Source organism: Eleginops maclovinus, chromosome 12, assembly GCF_036324505.1.
Source record: "Eleginops maclovinus isolate JMC-PN-2008 ecotype Puerto Natales chromosome 12, JC_Emac_rtc_rv5, whole genome shotgun sequence".
Lineage (NCBI taxonomy): Eukaryota > Metazoa > Chordata > Actinopteri > Perciformes > Eleginopidae > Eleginops > Eleginops maclovinus.
Window position 1 is genome coordinate 29,240,109 of NC_086360.1, and position 20,000 is coordinate 29,260,108.

Sequence of the window (20,000 nt, forward strand, 5' to 3'; positions counted from 1 at the left end):
GAAGTTATCAAACCCTCCCAGAGGAAGTTATCAAACCCTCCCACAGGAAGTTATCAACCCCTCCCACAGGAAGTTATCAAACCCTCCCACAGGAAGTTATCAAACCCTCCCACAGGAAGTTATCAACCCCTCCCACAGGAAGTTATCAAACCCTCCCAGAGGAAGTTATCAAACCCTCCCAGAGGAAGTTATCAACCCCTCCCACAGGAAGTTATGAAACCCTCCCACAGGAAGTTATCAAACCCTCCCAGAGGAAGTTATCAACCCTCCCACAGGAAGTTATGAAACCCTCCCAGAGGAAGTTATCAAACCCTCCCAGAGGAAGTTCTCAAACCCTCCCAGAGGAAGTTATCAAACCCTCCCAGAGGAAGTTATCAACCCTCCCAGAGGAAGTTATTAAACCCTCCCACAGGAAGTTATCAAACCCTCCCAGAGGAAGTTATCAAACCCTCCCACAGGAAGTTATCAAACCCTCCCACAGGAAGTTATCAAACCCTCCCAGAGGAAGTTATCAAACCCTCCCAGAGGAAGTTATCAACCCCTCCCACAGGAAGTTATCAAACCCTCCCACAGGAAGTTATCAAACCCTCCCACAGGAAGTTAATTACCCCTCCCACAGGAAGTTATCAAACCCTCCCACAGGAAGTTAATTACCCCTCCCACAGGAAGTTATCAAACCCTCCCACAGGAAGTTAATTACCCCTCCCACAGGAAGTTCTCAAACCCTCCCACAGGAAGTTATCAACACTTATTACACTGTTTTATTCTGACAGCTGTGCGTCTCCTGCAGGTATCGTCTTCCTGTGGACTCAGAGGCGCTGGTGGACCTGTGGCCGACAGGTTGTAGTTCTCCTGAATGTTCGGACTACATTTCCCACCTGGAGGACTTTGCTCTGGACCTGCAGTTATCCGGCTGTCCTGACTCAGCGTAACAGCACTTCTTAATTTAAAACACGGGGAGATGTTCACAGGCTGTCATGGTGTCCTCTGCCAATAAAGGTTACATAATCAAACATCTGAGTCGTCACTGGGAACACTGGCCGGTATCTGACTAACGCAGAGGGGAGGCAGAGATGGCAGCTGAAGGGAGAGCAGATGAAAGTCGTCATTAATCATCTGTGGGGATATAAAGCAGGGGTTCACCTGAGAGGACCGCAGAGCGGACTTCAGGTCAGTTTATATTTCATTCTCTGGGGATGGAGTGGAAACGCTCAGGTAAACCGGAGCAGGGAGCCGTCCTCCAGAGGAAACTCAGACGCTCTCTGGAGAGGTCCTGAGAGGACGTGATCCTTTGTTGAGTCAAACACCCCGAGTGGGACATTTTTAAAAGTCCAAATTTAGAAAGAAAGTCAGAATTCTTGGAAAAACTAAATTCTAAAAATCTGAAGTTTGAAAACAAAATTAAAAGGAAAAAAAGTGAATTTCTAAAAGAAGATGATTGGGGCCACAGGAAGGAGTTGGAACAATGAGAGAATAGTGAGACATTTAGAAAAAGTAAGTCAGAAATTTGAAAAGAAGTCAGATCTCAGGGTTCAGTATCCCACCCGAAGACACATCCACATGTTGACTGCAGGGCTGGGACCGAACCAGTAACCTCCCACCCCCTCTCAGCTGCAGTGACCTGTATGGAGGAAGGAGGACCGACACCTGGTCTGGTTTTTCTACATCTGTTTAATGCCACTGACCTCAGATCAGTTTCCACAGGGTTATAGATTTACTACAAACAGCAGTGAGACGACAGCTCCTTCTTCTGTACAACAGCAGGAAGTACAACTCCTCAAACAGGAAGTTCAATCAGTGCTTTACATCCAGAACAAATCCTTTCAAAATAAAGTAAAAGACAGCGTAATATCAGCAGTGGGTGAGCTGCACGAACACGGGTCATTGTACAATCAACACACGTCATAACTCAGAGATGTTATCAATGCAGATCGATAGATAAGTAATGCTACATATTTATTTTCTATATTGATTTATCAAAGACAATGAAGTTTCATTCTTCTGAGGAAAATGCTGCTGTTTTAACCAGCTATTATTTAAAGTGTAATAAAGATTCTTAATGTTATATTACATTGTAATACCATACAACGGCTCAATGACAAAATAATGCGTGGTGCCTTCAGGCGTCTTCTTATTGCTCTGTTAATTCTATCTGTAACTCACTTCATCTAGCCGGATGTCGTCCTGTCTTCTGAGTCAAAGCACTTTGTATTAAAACATGTTGAATTTAAAACAGTGCTGTTCATATTGAAACTCAGATTACAGCAAAGTTAAGTTTAAACAGGATTTATATAAAGACACATTTCTGAAGCAGAACAAAGACAGGCATAATACATGGTGTCGACATCTCTCTGCTGTGGATTCAAACCCTACAAAATAAACAGTAAAATAAAAGTTGAGGATGGAAAATGTGCAGTGAAATAAAAATCATGAATATATCAAATCAGTCTCTCATACTGTAATGAACTCAGGTGCAGCTCACCTCTAAACAGCTTCACTACAGCCGAACGTCACTGAGAACAAACACTATGTATTTATATATTAGATCACTATTATTCTCTCTGTGATTCAAACACTTACATTTTAGTTTCACCTGCAGACGGTTCCTTCAGCTCAGTTCAAATAAAGAGGAGGTTCTCCGAGACACTTAAATTAAACTCTAAACTAAAACCTCAATATCTTCTCGTTTCACTATAAAAGGTTTGCTTTTTTCACTGTTTTGGTTTATTGTTCATTAAAGGAACTCCAAAGTAAACGCTCTATTTAACAGTTTCTATCGGTGCTCTTATTGTGAAGTCAACAGGAAAGGGCCAGAAATATGGAGTGTGAACAGTGCCACAATACAGATCACAGTATTAGTATTATTATATTATTATATATACTGTTAATAATATAAACAGGATGAGTAGAAACTAAACAGAATATTAAAGTGAAATGTAAATTATTTTTGATAATTATTCAATAAATAAAAACATTTATTAACACTTTTGTTTAATAAAATAAAATCATAAGAAATGTTTTTTGGCCCTTAATATCTTCCTGATTAAAGAGGAAATGGTAATATTAATCAGTCAGTCATCAACAGAAATCTAGCTGTTAAACAAAGATATATTAGCATTAGCACGGTTAGCAATAAGGTGGCGTATGTGTTATCACTGTAGTTCAGGTACAAGGAGAAGTAAAAGGGAAGTTAGCATGACATGGCACATTAGCATTAGCCTAGCCCTCATGGACATGTCTCTGCAAGCTAGCTAGCAACATGAGCTACATTGGAACTAGCATTTGGTTTGTAGGTGTCAGTCCCCATAACTATAGTTCAGTCATCAGGAACGTATTATTAGCAATAGCATTGATGTTTGCTTTATTAAGAACAAATATAACTGGAGTTTGAATACAGATACTAGGCTGTGCTCATCTGGCAATTAAAGGAAATGTAAAGGTAATCTTTGTCGTGTTTGGAAACCCTGTGATCTCTGCAGTTCAGCTGTAGGACTACGTAGCCTTAGCTGGTACAGTAGCACTAGCATTAGCTGGGGTTTATTCATATAAAGTGGATTTGGATTTACTGATTAACTTTAGCTTGCTTATTAGTGTTAGCCTCTATCTTAGCATTGGTGTTTCTCCTACAACAATAAAGCTGTGCTGTAACGGAAAACAACCGACTAGCTTATTAGCGTTCGCTGATCTTCAGTTGATGAGGAGCTGCAGCGTGTCTTTCTTCCCTTCACTGTTACGGTGGTAAACACACGGTCACTCGAGCCGTCACGATGCTAACAACGTTTCAGTGAATCATCAGAGCAGGCTTTCACAGACAGATGAAGGAACTGGTTCTTGTTCTCAGTGAGGCTGTCCGCTCAGGTGTCCTCATCGACAGGTGTCTTTCTGTGTTTCTAACACAACCTTTTTAGTTTTCTGCACAACTTCATCTAAAGAGACGCTACAGTTCTCACAAACCCCTGATCTCCCGCGGCCTCTGAGCGCAGGCCGGAGGAGTCATGAGGTTTCCACTGGACGTCAGTGGAGGCGGAGCAATGACTACATGTCCCATCATGCCCTGGGGCGGTCAGGGGGACGGTGGGCCGGGCTTCTGGTTCAGGGAGTATTTTCTGTCATAACTATTTAATTAACTTGGAAGTTTAAATAAATATTCCTGGCAGTGTTATCATAACGAATAAAACAACAACAACAACAACAACAACAACAACAACAACATAATACTCATTTCTTGTTCCAGTCAAAATACAGTTTTTCTAAATTGAAAATAAAAGTAATAAGAAATATTGCTATAAATATTCTGGAATGACTTTGTAAGTGTTAGATTCCACACTTTCTATATTTATGTTTTCGGTTCTGATTTTTGATTTAGTTTAAAAATGTCTAAAATGCGCCTCATGCTAAAACCTTGAAAGATAGTCTGAGTTCTGTTCTCATTAAAGGATAAATCATGGGTTCTGTCAGTTTCATATAATATCAAATAAACACATATTTACATATTTTCAATATAGAATAAGGTTTCCATATGAAAACGGGATCATTCACGATAATTATGAATAACTTTAGCATTAATGAGCAGCTCTTAATAAATTGTTTATAACACAACAGATATAAAGGACGTGACAACACGTACTATTAATGTATCTGACATCCATAACTTGTGATTAAAGTGAAGAAGATTATCATTTGTTAATAGTTAACAATAAAAATGCCCTGAAATCTGCTCAATAGTGTGTTATAAACTATCTATTATTTTATCATTCTGTGAATGCTAAACAGGATTTTTAATAGTAATTATCTGAGCCATTGAACCAAATCCTTCCCTACAGCGGGGCGGAACGACAAATATCAGATATCAATTTTCTCATTTTGATATTACTGAAATATGGAGAAATATCCCTCCGTTATAAACACGATGAATAAATCTTAAACTCGGAATTATCCGACGCTAAGGTTACGGATAATATGCAAATTAGCACATATTTAATCAAGCCTAATATGCACAGTTTAAATGAACCGTCAGAAAGCCTGTGATATATAAAGTGAGTGAGGTCAGAAATGAAGTGGAGAAGATTCGTGGTAAAATCTGTCAGTCAAATATTTGACCCTATTCACCGGCGTTTAAAGACTACCTACCCATGATCCCCAGAGTTTGGTTCAATGCTGCAGGTCAGAGAAACTACTTCCTGTCCCAGAGGCGTGGCCCACCTTCAGAGCTCTGATGATCAGAGGCCGGCCCCCGACGACCGACGGGGCCCCGGGTCGACCAGAAACGTCCTGATCGGGCACGGGGTCCCGATCGATCGGCAGGAGAGTGTGCGCTGGAGTTTCAGGAGCTCGAGTTACCGGCAGGACAACAAAAAAACGGTATCGGGAGGATCGATGCGACGCGCAGGAAACTGTACAACATCACAGAAGTTACCAAAATAAAAGCCATTGGAAAACTGTCCTTTCAAATCAAAAGACCTCCTCTGGCAGGAGGACGGCTGGCGGCTACAAGCGGAGAAAAGGCATGTGTGTGTGTGTGTGTGTGTGTGTGTGTGTGTGTGTGTGTGTGTGTGTGTGTGTGTGTGTGTGTGTGTGTGTGTGTGTGTGTGAGTGTGTGTGTGAGTGTGTGTGTGAGTGTGAGTGTGAATGTGTGTGTGTTTTTGGGATGACAGATGGTGTGTGTGTGTGTGTGTGTGGGCACAGTGTGGTGCAGTCCAAAAGTCCTGATGCTACCGTTCTCTACCGCCTGTTTCAGAGGATGCTCAGTCTGTCTTTGTGTGTGTGTGTGTGTGTGTGTGTGTGTGTGTGTGTGTGTGTGTGTGTGTGTGTGTGTGTGTGTGTCCTCTCTTAGACCACAGTGCTGACAGAGGGATCCGATAGGTTGAGCTGGCCGGTGATGTCAGTTGGATACGGCTACAGAGACAAAAACAGAAAAACACACACGTTAGTTATTCACACCTCGACACACACACACACACACACACACACACACACACACACACATACAGACACACACACACACAGACGTCTGGTTCTGCCTGATCTCACAGCTTCACTGAACATATGGTTTTGTTTCTCCTGAAACATTGAACACAGCCTTTAAACGTGAAAATAATGACCTAGGTAGAAAGATATAATAGACATACAAATAACAAATATTACCTTTGACTGCTTCAATAGGGATTTAATGGGATTCAAAAATGCAATAACACGTCTTTGCACAACTTATTTATAAATGTAGACAAATATGTATCATTATTAATATGATTTATTATCATTAACATTATTTATCATTTGTATAATTCAATTATATTAATTATTAATATTGTAATTATTATTAATTATAGATATTATTGTAAATTACATTTTAGCATTTTTAATTTTCACATTATTTTACTCACTTTACAATTAAAAATGTTTCTGTCAGGTAAATTAATGATCTTTAAAGCTTAAGTATTTAAATCTAAAATAACACACTGAATCTAAAATAACACACTGAATCTAAAATAACACACTGAATCTAAAATAACACACTGAAATATAAGAACATTACAAAGACATAACAATATATTTAATATAAGACAAGTCTTTAACAGAGACTCCTGCTCTGCTCTGAAGCTGGACAGGAAGCTGTATTTTCAGAATAAAGGTCAGTCGTGCTTGCAGAGGAGGGCAGAGGCAGTGTGTGTGTAGCACAGCAGGAACACCATTCAAATCCAGCGAGAGAAACAGTCATACAATATGAAGAGACGATCACAGAGGGACCGCAGATACAGTCCGACCCCCCACCCCAAAACAATATGTACGTCAATCGAAACACACAGGGATTTTAGCTTCTGCAGACCATTGACATGCACTGAAACCTTTAGAACACCTCGACAGAGAAGGTGCAGAGACTCGGTGTGTTTCAAGCTTTTAGATTTGAAATGAAAAACATAAGAGTGTGTTTCATTCCAAAAGGAACACAAATCTTTTCATCTCGCTGTTGACTCGCACATATTCTTCTCCCTGAGGAAACATTCTGAACCCTTCACAATAGAACCGCCTCTGGACGGAGAGGGGACGCAACATGTCCTGCTGCTGTGGATTTAAAGAGACAGGAGATTTGGCGCATTTCATCAACGCCTTAAAAGCCTTTCCTCTGACGGGAGGCTGAGACCAGAGACACGTTTATTATCCGGAGACATCGGCGTGGACGAGACACTGAAAACAAGACGGGTTAGAGGACAGGAAATGAGGCTCCGCCCGACGACCTGCGAGGGTTAAAAGACTCTGAGGACGATCATCCCCAAAGAGACGGGGAGGAAGGGATAGACAGGGGGAGAGGACAAAGACTAACAAAGGACAGACAGGACGAAGAGCAACAGAGAGGACAGAAGGGATGATAGGAGAGACAAGACAATAGGACATAGAGGAAAGACCAGACCAGTAGATACACAGGACAGAGGCAAACAGTGAGGACAGACAGGACAGAGACAAACAATGAGGACAGACAGGATAGACAATATATGAGGACAGACAGGACAGGAGAGGAGAGAGGACAAAGACAAACAAAGGACAGACAATGCAAGAAGACAGACAGAACGAAGACCGGACGGACAGATAAAAGACGGACAGATAAAAGACGGACAGAGGACCAACCACACACTCTTCATTTCTCCTTTGCAAGAGGATGACTCAAAGTGGACAAAAGAATCCTGTCTGTCTGTCTGTCTGTCTGTCTGTCTGTCTGTCTGTCTGTCTGTCTGTCTGTCTGTCTGTCTGTCTGTCTGTCTGTCTGTCTGGAGGTGAAGATGAGGAGAGAGGAAGGGTGGGCTGGGTATTTTCAAAATAAAAGACTACAGCTGGACAGGCAGCAACCCCCCCCCCCCCCCTTCCCACATCCACCAGCTCTGACTGGGGGATCCAAGGCCCCCCCAGTCCAGCGTGGAGATGTGATCACTCCAGCTGAACCCCTAGCTATGGAGGAGCCAGGGACCTCCTCCACTGAGATGTGAAGGAGCAGCAGCTCTACTCCGGGTCCTTCTCCATGGAGTTATCAGTTTGACATCATTTGTGTTTACTACTGTCACTCAAACTAGACGGGATGTCCAGGAGGCGGGGCTTATCTCCACCAACAACATAATGATCTATGACTCAAAATATTTCCAAGGAACCTTTGAGGTCTTCTCTGCTCAACACAAATCCACTCACTGTGAGTCAACTGGGAATTTATGTACTCAACACCTGACTGATACCCAGCCGTGAAGGGGGGGGGGGGTTTTGATGGAAACACATGTAAAAGAACTGAAGATACCAGACGAGCAAAGACACACGTATGAAAGGGAGGGGGTGCAGGATGGAAGACAGGAAGTGGTCTTCGTCTCCTTACCGTGGCGTCCCCGGAGGCCCTACGGCGCGTGAGGTCGGTAGCCGCAGTGATGGACCTAAAAGAGGTTTTGGACTCGGCCTCTGCTCTACTTTTCCTATCCTAAAATAAACGATACGATAGGTGCACACACACATTAACACAACGACACAGCGCTTACACTGTGTGTGTAGAAGAGTGATGGTTAAACACTAATTTAATATTTACTATTGACAACAACTAACGCCCATCAAGGGACTCGGAAATAGCTCGCTGCAGGAAGGACTTGTTCATACCCTAAAATCACTCAGCAGTTTAGCACCTCCTGTTCCCCTCCGCTAAAGTCAATGGTTTTCTGGATGTGATTTTGGTCGATAGCCTGCAATAAGGATTACCACAATTCCTTTATAGCCCAACATTAGCCGCCTTTAGCTTAGCGGTGGAGACGTGAAGTCATGTGACCGTGCTGTAGTTCCTCTATAGCCCAACGTTAGCCTCCTTTAGCTTAGCGGTGGAGACGTGAAGTCATGTGACCGTGCTGTAGTTCCTCTATAGCCCAACGTTAGCCTCCTTTAGCTTAGCGGTGGAGACGTGAAGTCATGTGACCGTGCTGTAGATCCTCTATAGCCCAACATTAGCCGCCTTTAGCTTAGCGGTGGAGACGTGAAGTCATGTGACCGTGCTGTAGTTCCTCTATAGCCCAACATTAGCCGCCTTTAGCTTAGCGGTGGTGACGTGAAGTCATGTGACCGTGCTGTAGTTCCTCTATAGCCCAACGTTAGCCTCCTTTAGCTTAGCGGTGGAGACGTGAAGTCATGTGACCGTGCTGTAGTTCCTCTATAGCCCAACGTTAGCCTCCTTTAGCTTAGCGGTGGTGACGTGAAGTCATGTGACCGTGCTGTAGTTCCTCTATAGCCCAACATTAGCCTCCTTTAGCTTAGCGGTGGAGACGTGAAGTCATGTGACCGTGCTGTAGTTCCTCTATAGCCCAACGTTAGCCTCCTTTAGCTTAGCGGTGGAGACGTGAAGTCATGTGACCGTGCTGTAGTTCCTCTATAGCCCAACATTAGCCTCCTTTAGCTTAGCGGTGGTGAGGTGAAATCATGTGACCGTGCTGTAGTTCCTTTATAGCCCAACATTAGCCGCCTTTAGCTTAGCGGTGGTGACGTGAAGTCATGTGACCGTGCTGTAGTTCTTTTATAGCCCAACATTAGCCGCCTTTAGCTTAGCGTTGGTGGCGTTAGCTTCTTACTTCAGAAATCAGAAAGCGTTGTTAATATGTGGAGATTATCCTGCTGAACTAAATCTGTTAGCTCCCTAAACGTGGAGATTATTTTCTACAATAATCCAAAATCACACCGAGAAATCCCATTGGCTTCTTGATGAGGGAACCAGGGATATGCTGCCTTCAGGGTTCTACTCAGAAAGACAGCATTCCTGCAGCTCTCTACTGACCTTCAGCTGCAGCTACAACAAACTGGTTCCTGTTTCAGGTGAGATGATGCTTCAGTAAAACAGCTTCACTCTGTTTTACTGCGAGAGCCACAGACACAGGAGGCTTAAACACAGAGCGGGGGTGGGGGGGGGGATTCCTGAATGAAGTAGTGATCATGTTGTTAAGACACAGGAAACAGAGGGGGGGGGGGGGGGGGGAGCACATGTATGATGGTGTCACATTTGATACAGACATCACCAGTTTGACCTCTGACCCGTCCCAGTGAGGGGCTGGGTATCACATCTTTATTATTAAATCTAAAACACCTTTTCCGGGCTATCGTCAAATCCCACATAGTTCTTAACACATGGGACTCGAGCAGAAGAAGGACAATACTGAGTCCTTGATATAAAACCCATATTTCTCTTCCAGTGATGAGATTATACATGTATAATAACACCCACCCTGGTAACACATCCAGTTTGATATGGAGATCAGAATCAATACAACACACAGATCATGAACACAGAGCAGAGATAAAAACCATGTTTCTAGATATTGATCATTAGAGCCAGAGGAACACTTTGATCACTGATACGGAAAATAATAAAACAGAACACCATGAACGCCACCCTGCAGGTCCTTACCGCTGATCCTCACTTTGGACTGCCTATTAACACACCATCACACATGTCCTCAGTGATAAAGCTGCAGCATGAAAAACCTTCTCCAAAATACAACCCAAACCCAAACAAATGCCACTTTTAACCTTTCGAAACAAGACATTTCACACCAAAACACCAACGGAAATCTCTAAAATACCACCTTAACCTTAGAAAATACCACCTAAACCCTACAAAATGACACCTAAAACCACAAAAATGTCACCTAACTCATAAAACACTACCTTAAATCTCCAAAATACAGCCTCAACAGAATTAAATATCACCTCACACACCAACATACCACCTTAATCTCAAGACACCCCCCTCCATACCCTCCATAGGAGCTCATAAACCCAGAGGACACTAACCAAACGACCATGATATTCTCTGGTTGTGAAACAGGAAGTGTTCCTCTGTCAGACGAGCTGTGGAGAATCTGCCTGAGCGTTGGGTCTGAACGCGTCTAAACTCTCCCAGAGTCGCACGGTGCTAATCCCGCGCCGCTAACGCCTGGCTCTGAGACACAAGCTGTTTGAAGTGCTAATCATCTTGCTGCTAGCTGCTAGCTTTTAGCGGCTACTGTTTGAAGTGCTAATCCGGGAGAGAAGGAAGAGGCTGCAGCACATCTGGAACCAGAGAGCCACTCTCTCCCTCTGCAGATCCACTCTGAATTATAATAATCAGAGGAACGGCTTCCCTGTCTTTCAGGCAGCAGCTATACTATCCATTTTGGTTCAACTGAGAAGATATTTTAGGGTTTGATACGTTAGAAACAAATCACTGAAGGAAAGAAAACATTGCCTTACAAAAGGACATGAATATGTGTCTTTATAGAGAGATGCCTGAAGATTCCCCCATAATTAAAGAGCCAGGTTTTATTTATAGTCCTGACAAACTTCTGTCTCAGTTCAGTTCTTCCTCCCCTAATACACGCAGCTTGTTAAAACATTCAGGAAATAGATAAAGAAGATTTTCAGATATTTGCAGACATGAAGCTGAGGGGTGAGGACTACAGACCACCAGCTGGTTTCATCAACAGGTGAGAGCACACCTGGCAATTGGCTCTGGTCTCTTTGGTGCGTTCAAGTGAATCGGGACCTTTAGGAGGACCAGAGACTCTGGCTTTGGTGACTGCTACAGGTGGATGCTGTAGATAGAAGGCGTCCCACTGAGTATTAACTTGGTGCTGTTGACATTATCAGCTGTCCTCTCACAGAACAGAACCCTGTGGCTGGATCGTGAGGGAGCTCTGAAGCTGCAGCAGCCACTTTATGGGTGCTGTGATTTTTCAAGGAGGTTCAAGGTTACCTGAGGTTTCCCAGTGAAGCCCCCCCGACCGTCCTCTGAACACATAGTTTGCTTTAGTTTTAGGGTGTAACAGTAAAGCATCAGAGGAACAGAAGCGTCTTCATCTGTTCTGCAGACTGATTTAAACGTGGATGCAGCTGGAACCCAGAAACAGGTTCCTGCCAGAAGAAGTGAGACTAGCTGGTCACCTAAATACCACAATATCGATGCAATACACCACCTTAAATGTTCAAAATCTACATTAACCCTCCAACATACCCCCGAAATACAACATTACACTGCCTGAAATAGAACCCCAAACCAACCAAATACTACCTTAAACCAACAAAATACAAAATTGCTTGCCTAAAATACCACCTTAAATGAAATACTACCTTAAACAACAACAAATAATGTCAATTGTATTTTATTGTTAGTCTTGTGTACCCCAGTGTGTGTTGTAGTACCTGTGTGTGTACAGCAGTGTGTGTGTACAGCAGTGTGTGTCCTCAGGGTGTTTTGGACACAACTGGATGAATCTTTAATGTAAACACAGAGATGTATTTCTGCTTCCTGTCTGCAGATCATAGAGACTCAGCTGTCACATGAATAATTCACATTATAATAACACATGTTAAAATGAAGCATGAGGATCCCGTGTGATGTTAGTCATGCTAACAGCTCATATGTTCTGTGTTGTACCTGTGAGCGCTGCTGAGTGGAGCAGATTTATAGTAAATATATCCGTAATTTCTTCTGCATTTTATATTCATTTAGTGGTGTTTCTGGAGAGCTGTGGTGTGTGTGTGTGTGTGTGTGTGTGTGTGTGTGTGTGTGTGTGTGTGTGTGTGTGTGTGTGTGTGTGTGTGTGTGTGTGTGTTAATAAATAATGAGGTATTTTGGGGGTGTTTGCGGCCTCAGGTTGGCAGACTCGTGTGAGACAGAGCGCACAGGAAATGCAGCCCCTGAGGACATGTTGGTTTTCCCATCATGCATCAGTGATTCGCAGTGACAGCGCTGAGGTTCAGGAGGAAACACGTCAGTGGCTTCAGACAGCATCAGTGTCTGAGAGAGCTGGAGGACCTTTGTCCGTCGTGTTCCAGCCTCTGGCTCTCAGCCTTTAATTGCTTTGTATCGTGTCTAAGAAAGAAAATGTCTTTAACTACATTTCCATTTATTTCCAGGCCTCCCCCCTCCCCTCCCCTCCCCTCCCCTCCCCTCCCTCCCCTCTCTCTCTCTCTCTCTCTCTCTCTCTCTCTCTCTGTGTGTGTGTGTGTGTGGAGCCAGGTGTCCACAATCCAATCATCTCTGCTAAAAAATTCTGGTCCTGACTCCTCCACGTTTTCTCCCTGCCAGCCTGACTCCTACCTTCTGTGTTTTCCACTAATATTTAACATTAAGAATACGTTTCTATTCTGACATTTATTCATATATTTTCTGCTTCATTTATTCATTACGGATTTATTTTATATTCAACTTGTATTTATTTCTGGATTTATGCATTGGTTTTAATGTCATTGGATTGAGTTTCTGTATTTCTTTGTACTTCATTCAGTTAAAGTATTTAAATGTATAAACTCTACAAATAAAAGACTCCTATTTATTTTTATTTTAACCGAGAGTCAGAGAGTTTCTACGTTTGAGATTTAAAATAAAAGCAATAAATGATCCAATTTAAATGAAAATTAAAAAACAAAACAAATAAATAAAATGAAAGATGAATAAAATAAATATTCTGGCAGAAAAAAATCATTTCAAATGTGTGAATATTAATTAGTAACATTTAATAATAATAAAACATTCAGAGTCCGCCTCAGAGAGCCCTACAGATACTTCCTGTTTCACTTCGAAATAAAAGCCCACTACCTCAAACTGACAATATCAGGATTTCAAATTAAAAGCTCAATACTTTCTGAATTCAGCCCAACAGGAGGTCCCTGAAGTATCTCACATCCTCCTGACTCACCCTGACACCTAGCGTTAGCATGTAGCTCGCGTTCATCATGATCCGTGATGGCAGGTTCATGGTGTCACCTCCCCCCAGTTACAAACAGAAGGACCAAACAAATACAAATACTCAGAACATTACTGACAGATCCTAGATAGAACACAGCAGAGCTCAATAATAACCAGCGGCCGGGAGAGAGCGGGAGCAGGAAGTGGAGCAGGAAGTGGAGCAGGAAGTGGAGCAGGAAGTGGAGCAGGAAATGGATAAGGTTAGGCCTCAGCAAGGGGGGGAGAAAGATTAAAGGTACCTGCAAGTTCTTCCTCCAGACGTTCACGGCAGCGAAGGCCAGCTGCATCTGTTTCCTGCGAGCGTCTTTGTGTCGTTTGTACGCGATCTCGATGAAGATGAGGAATATCCCGGCGACGATGCCCCCGGCAACCAGCATGAAAACACCTGAGGGCGAGAGAGAGCGAGAGACGCCATCGTTAGAAACCATCCCCACCTCAGAGTCCGTCCCGCAGCCGGAGGGTCCTCCTCACCTGCCATGTTCTCGAATGTGAGGGTAGCGGGGGCGTTGCTCCTGGAGTCGCACTCCTGGTACCGGACCCACGTCTTGTCCAGATCCTCCATGAAGCCGTTCTCATGAGAGCTGATGAGGGACAGCAACGAGATGTCAGGTTCAGGTGGTTTATCTGCACTCGCAGGAAGGTCTGAGTTGCAGGTAACAGACTAGGGATCCATCCTGACCCACACCCTGAACCTCTGATCCAGTTCCTCCCGCCCAGTCACATATAAAGACTTTAAAAACCCACTGACAAACACGAGCAGCCACAGGTTCATGAATACATAGACTCTGATCCAAACTCAGATCTAGACTCCGATCTAGACTCTGATCTAGACTCTGATCCAGACTCTGATCTAGACTCTGATCCAAACTCAGATCTAGACTCCGATCTAGACTCTGATCTAGACTCTGATCCAGACTCTGATCTAGACTCTGATCTACACTGTAATCTACACTCTGATCCAGACTCTGATCTAGACTCTGATCTACACTCTGATCTACACTCTGATCTAGACTCTGATCTAGACTCTGATCTAGACTCTGATCCAGACTCTGATCTACACTCTGATCTAGACTCTGATCTACACTCTGATCCAGACTCTGATCTACACTCTGATCTAGACTCTGATCTAGACTCTGATCTAGACTCCGATCCAAACTCTGATCCAGACTCTGATCCAAACTCAGATCTAGACTCTGATCCAGACTCTGATCTAGACTCTGATCTACACTGTAATCTACACTCTGATCCAGACTCTGATCCAGACTCTGATCCAGACTCTGATCTAGACTCTGATCCAGACTCTGGTCCAAACTCAGATCTAGACTCTGATCCAGACTCTGATCTAGACTCTGATCTACACTGTAATCTACACTCTGATCCAGACTCTGATCCAGACTCTGATCTACACTCTGATCTACACTGTAATCTACACTCTGATCCAAACTCTGATCTAGACTCTGATCCAGACTCTGATCCAGACTCTGATCTAGACTCTGATCTACACTGTAATCTACACTCTGATCCAGATTCTGATCCAGACTCTGATCTAGACTCTGATCCAGACTCTGATCCAGACTCTGATCCAGACTCTGATCCAGACTCTGATCTACACTCTGATCTAGACTCTGATCCAGACTCTGATCTAGACTCTGATCTACACTCTGATCTACACTCTGATCTACACTCTGATCCAGACTCTGATCTAGACTCTGATCCAGACTCTGATCCAGACTCTGATCCAGACTCTGATCCAGGTGGTCCGGCGTTTACCTGAGAATGGCCAGAGAAACGTTCTGTTTCCAGGGACTGTCTTTCCTCATCCCGATCCCGAATCCGGAGCGGAAGAACAGCTCTCCGGTCGTCACCAGGTCGCACTTCTGCGACGCCTCAAACTCCAACACAGCGCTGTCCCAGATGAAGGCATGAAGCTTACTGCAGGAGGAGTGGGGGGGGGGTTAGTACCTCAGCAATGAACAGCACATCACGGCTCTGAATGCAGGCGGCACTGACTTGTCTCTGACGGCCACGATGGCCTCGGCGGCGCTCTCGTAGTTGTGCTTCTCCATGTGCCGGTACATGGTGCTCAGCTCCACCTGCCGTCTGAAGTAGATATCCACCGAGCTTTGCTTCACTGTGGCGTAGATGAACTTATCTGACGGGTTACGCAGCTGAAACCAGCAGAGCACAGGTTAGCCCAGGGCCGCCCGTCAACAGGGAGTACGTCCCCTGAAGACGTCATATTTATTTATTGGTTTTTAAATCAGGGTGAAGCTTAACTAGAGCACGAATCCATCCAGCAATGTTTAACCAAATGTCTTAGAGCAGGGTTTAAAGTAAAATACAGCATGAGGCGCTAACGTCACTTCCTGTCTAAATTAAGCCCCGCCCACTTTCAGGTGTAACTCCTGCATCAGAGAGAAGCTGAAAATAACAGTGTCTTCACGTCTTAAAGCTGCTGAGTCATATATTGCACCTCAAATAGATCCAGAGCTCCGGTTCCTTTACTTCCTCTCCAGAAAAAAGGAGAGTAAAGAAAGGATCAGAAATCTCAGTCTCAGTGTCAGCCTGCTGCCTGCCACTCGTCCCCCGCAGACCCACCGGACACCCATCCCCTATTTACTCTCCGTAAGCTGTCTCTGCCGTCTGACCAGACATCTGACCCCATCTCCATATCTCTGGACTCAGTAAACCCTTTCAGACCCACAGAGAGATTGATTCCTGGCATCACTTTAACATTCTGTGGGGAAATCTGTATTCTGGTTTGAGGGCGCCCGCCTCCATTGAGAGGGAGCAGAGACCCTGAAACTGGTTCAGACTAAACCCTGGAGAGAATCCCTTCAAAGAAAGTGAGTAAAGGCTGGTTGACGGAGGAAAACCATTAGAGGGGGGGGGGTTATGGTTTCATGTTTTAATGTGAAGAGTTACATCACGCTCTTTGTTCATTGAAGTAGTAGTTTATAAACTACAGATCTTCCTCTCTATCTGCATGGCTCTGAGGGTCTCACCCTGGGGTCGTTGATGCCAGTGATGCGCTCCTCAGGCCGGTCCAACACAAGGAAGGCTGCCAGGTTGGCAGTATACGATGCTACGATGATCATAGCGAATCCTGCCCACACCATTCCCAGAATCCTCGCGGAAAAACTCCTGGGAGCTCCTGCACACACGCACACACACACACACACACACACACACACACACACACACACACACACACACACACACACACACACACACACACACACACACACACAAACACACAAACACACACACACACACACACACACACACACACACAAACACACACACACACACACACACACACACACACACACACAAACACACACACACACACACTTTGTTTAAGTAAAGCAGTCCAACAAATCATGATATAATTAACCCTCAGCCAATACTCATATAAACTGGATATAACTGAACCAGGACCAGGTTCTAGATTAGGAAGCGGGTCTCCATTAGGAGCCAGTTCAGGACAAGGATCCAGTTCCCAACAAGGAGCAGGTTCCCAACAAGGAGCCAGTTCCCAACAAGGAGCCGGTTCCCAACAAGGAGCCAGTTCCCAACAAGGAGCCGGTTCCCAACAAGGAGCCAGTTCCCAACAAGGAGCCGGTTCCCAACAAGGAGCCGGTTCCCAACAAGGAGCCAGTTCCCAACAAGGAGCCGGTTCCCAACAAGGAGCCGGTTCCCAACAAGGAGCCAGTTCCCAACAAGGAGCCAGTTCCCAACAAGGAGCCGGTTCCCAACAAGGAGCCGGTTCCCAACAAGGAGCCAGTTCCCAACAAGGAGCCGGTTCCCAACAAGGAGCCGGTTCCCAACAAGGAGCCGGTTCCCAACAAGGAGCCAGTTCCCAACAAGGAGCCAGTTCCCAACAAGGAGCCTGTTCCCAACAAGGAGCCGGTTCCCAACTAGGAGCAGGTTCCCAACAAGGAGCCGGTTCCCAACAAGGAGCCGGTTCCCAACAAGGAGCCGGTTCCCAACAAGGAGCCGGTTCCCAACAAGGAGCCAGTTCCCAACAAGGAGCCGGTTCCCAACAAGGAGCCGGTTCCCAACAAGGAGCCGGTTCCCAACAAGGAGCCAGTTCCCAACAAGGAGCCAGTTCTGGAGTAGGAGCCAGTTCTGGAGTAGGAGCCAGTTCCCAGCAATGAGATGTTCTTGACTAGGAGCCGGTTCCCTACAAGGAGCCAGTTCCCAGCAATGAGATGTTCTTGACTAGGAGCCGGTTCCCTACTTGGAGCTGGTTCTCAACTAAGAGCAGGTTCCAATAAGGAGCAGGTTTTTAACAAGAAGCTGGTTCCCGACTCGGAGCCGGTTTTAACCCAGAACAAGTTCCCTACTAGAACCGTTTTTTTCAGAAAAGCCGGTTCCAATAGGGAACCAGTTCCCAACTGGAGGCCAGATCTGGGTTCCTAATCCGAAACAAGTGATCAGAACAGGAGGTGGAGCACCAACCTTCTCCAATCCCAGAGTTCAACAGAACCCCCCATGAGAACCACATGGCGGAGGACAGGGTGAGGGCGTCTTCTTCTTCTTCTTCACTGTTCACTTTAAACCTTCCAAACGGGCTGCAGACAGGAAGTCACACACACATCCTCCATCAGCTCTTTATTTACAGGACAGACCCCCCCCCACCCATACATGGTCTGGGTCCTCTGGCAGTAATAGAGAACAGGTGCACTCCTGAAGTGTCTCTCACCTGAACCGGTCTAATAGGTAAAGCATCACTGCCACCACGTGGACCGACAGACCGACTAACAGCCACAGTGTGCTCTGGAACGGCTGCATGAAGGAGTCCAGAGTGCTGCGCGGGATTTCCTACGGACAGCAAACACAACACAGCTTTAGTCGTCAGGCAGAACCTCGGAGGGCTGATTCTACCCTGAATATTTCCAGCCTCTCAGATCTGGACATGCTTCTCTCTGTGGTATTGAAGTGACTATATTTGGGGTTTGGGTTCAAAAAACAAGACATTTTTTGACATTAAACCATGACTTGAATAATCTGCATTTTCATTCATAACACATCAACTGTTCGGATAGAGAGATATTTTTAAGAGCATCCACATCTCATCTCTCAGATGTTAAACAGAAGCAGCCGCTCTCTGATGAAATACAGGTTGGTTTGAGCAGTGTTTCTCTCATGTGGATGTTTCTGCTGAACTTTCTGTCTTCATTTGGTAGCTGATAGCAGAGGGATGATGAAGGGAATAAAACATGTATATTAAAAGCATCTCTGGGCATTTAAACCCATAACCTCGGACTGTGAGGTCCTGGGATGATCAATATTTCTTGTCAGTGGTCCTGAAATGAACCCTGCTGCCGCTGCCTTTGAGCAAGGCGCTGCTGCAGACCCAGGATCAGAGAAGGGACGGGAGGATCGAGCGGCTGCTGAGAACCGGGTCAGTCAAACACCCCCGAGGCCTCTGATCAGTTCAATACCTCTCTCCCTCTCAGATACTCTGATCCAGAGAACCGAGCTGAATACTGTCCGTCTGTTTACTCTCTCCACTGAGAGACAGAGGTCCTCTGCTGACCCGTCACGGAGTACTTCAGTACTCTCTATTCTACTGTACTGACAATCCATATACATATACACATATATACATATATATATATATATACATATATACAGTATATATGTATATATGTGTATATATATATATATATATACACATATGTACATATATATGTATATATATGTATATATATATACATATATATACATATATATATATATATACATATATATATATATATATGTATATATATGTATATATATGTATATATATGTATATATATACATATATACTGTATATATGTATATATATGTATATATGTATATATATATATATATACATATATACATATATATGTATATATATATATGTATATACATATATATATATATATACATATATACATATATATGTATATATATGTATATATTTAGAGTGTTTTTCAGCAGTACCTTCTTGACAAGGATGGTGAGACCCTGGTACTTGAATGGTTTGGAGAACTCGATGTACTGGGCCCGCTCGTTGTTGATGGTCAGGGGGGCCACGATCATGTCGGCCAGCCCCCCCAGCAGCTCCCCCATCATGCCGTTCCACTCCTTCTTATTGCTGTTGTTCACCTGAGTACAAATAATACATGTGTACAAATACTACCATCACTCTGCTTTATAACTAATACATAAGTACAAATGATTTAAATATACAATACATTAAACTAAAGAATAACCAAGGGAATAAAGGACG

General features: G+C 44.2%; 2 protein-coding genes across 4 annotated transcripts in view; one reads left to right on the forward strand and one right to left on the reverse strand.

Annotated features, from left to right (window-relative positions):
• Window positions 1–1,013, forward strand: part of c5 (complement component 5) — a 26,261-nt gene extending 25,248 nt beyond the window's left edge. The window contains exon 42 of the mRNA XM_063897910.1: window positions 791–1,013. Coding sequence (XP_063753980.1) covers window positions 791–932 — 142 coding nt within the window. The 3' untranslated portion in view covers window positions 933–1,013. The remainder of the gene's footprint in view (window positions 1–790) is intronic.
• A 4,799-nt stretch (window positions 1,014–5,812) lies between these two features.
• grin1b (glutamate receptor, ionotropic, N-methyl D-aspartate 1b) overlaps window positions 5,813–20,000 on the reverse strand; it is a 43,378-nt gene continuing 29,190 nt past the window's right edge. For 2 of the 3 annotated variants that reach the window (XM_063897651.1, XM_063897650.1), the window contains 9 exons: window positions 19,712–19,876; window positions 18,441–18,559; window positions 18,197–18,309; window positions 16,738–16,886; window positions 15,743–15,900; window positions 15,503–15,664; window positions 14,204–14,313; window positions 13,972–14,117; window positions 5,813–5,895 (listed from right to left, as the gene is read on the reverse strand). In XM_063897651.1, coding sequence (XP_063753721.1) covers window positions 5,830–5,895; window positions 13,972–14,117; window positions 14,204–14,313; window positions 15,503–15,664; window positions 15,743–15,900; window positions 16,738–16,886; window positions 18,197–18,309; window positions 18,441–18,559; window positions 19,712–19,876 — 1,188 coding nt within the window. In that variant the 3' untranslated portion in view covers window positions 5,813–5,829. Of the gene's footprint in view, window positions 5,896–8,353; window positions 8,453–13,971; window positions 14,118–14,203; window positions 14,314–15,502; window positions 15,665–15,742; window positions 15,901–16,737; window positions 16,887–18,196; window positions 18,310–18,440; window positions 18,560–19,711; window positions 19,877–20,000 lie in introns of all 3 variants that reach the window. The other variant, XM_063897649.1, reaches the window with a different exon arrangement.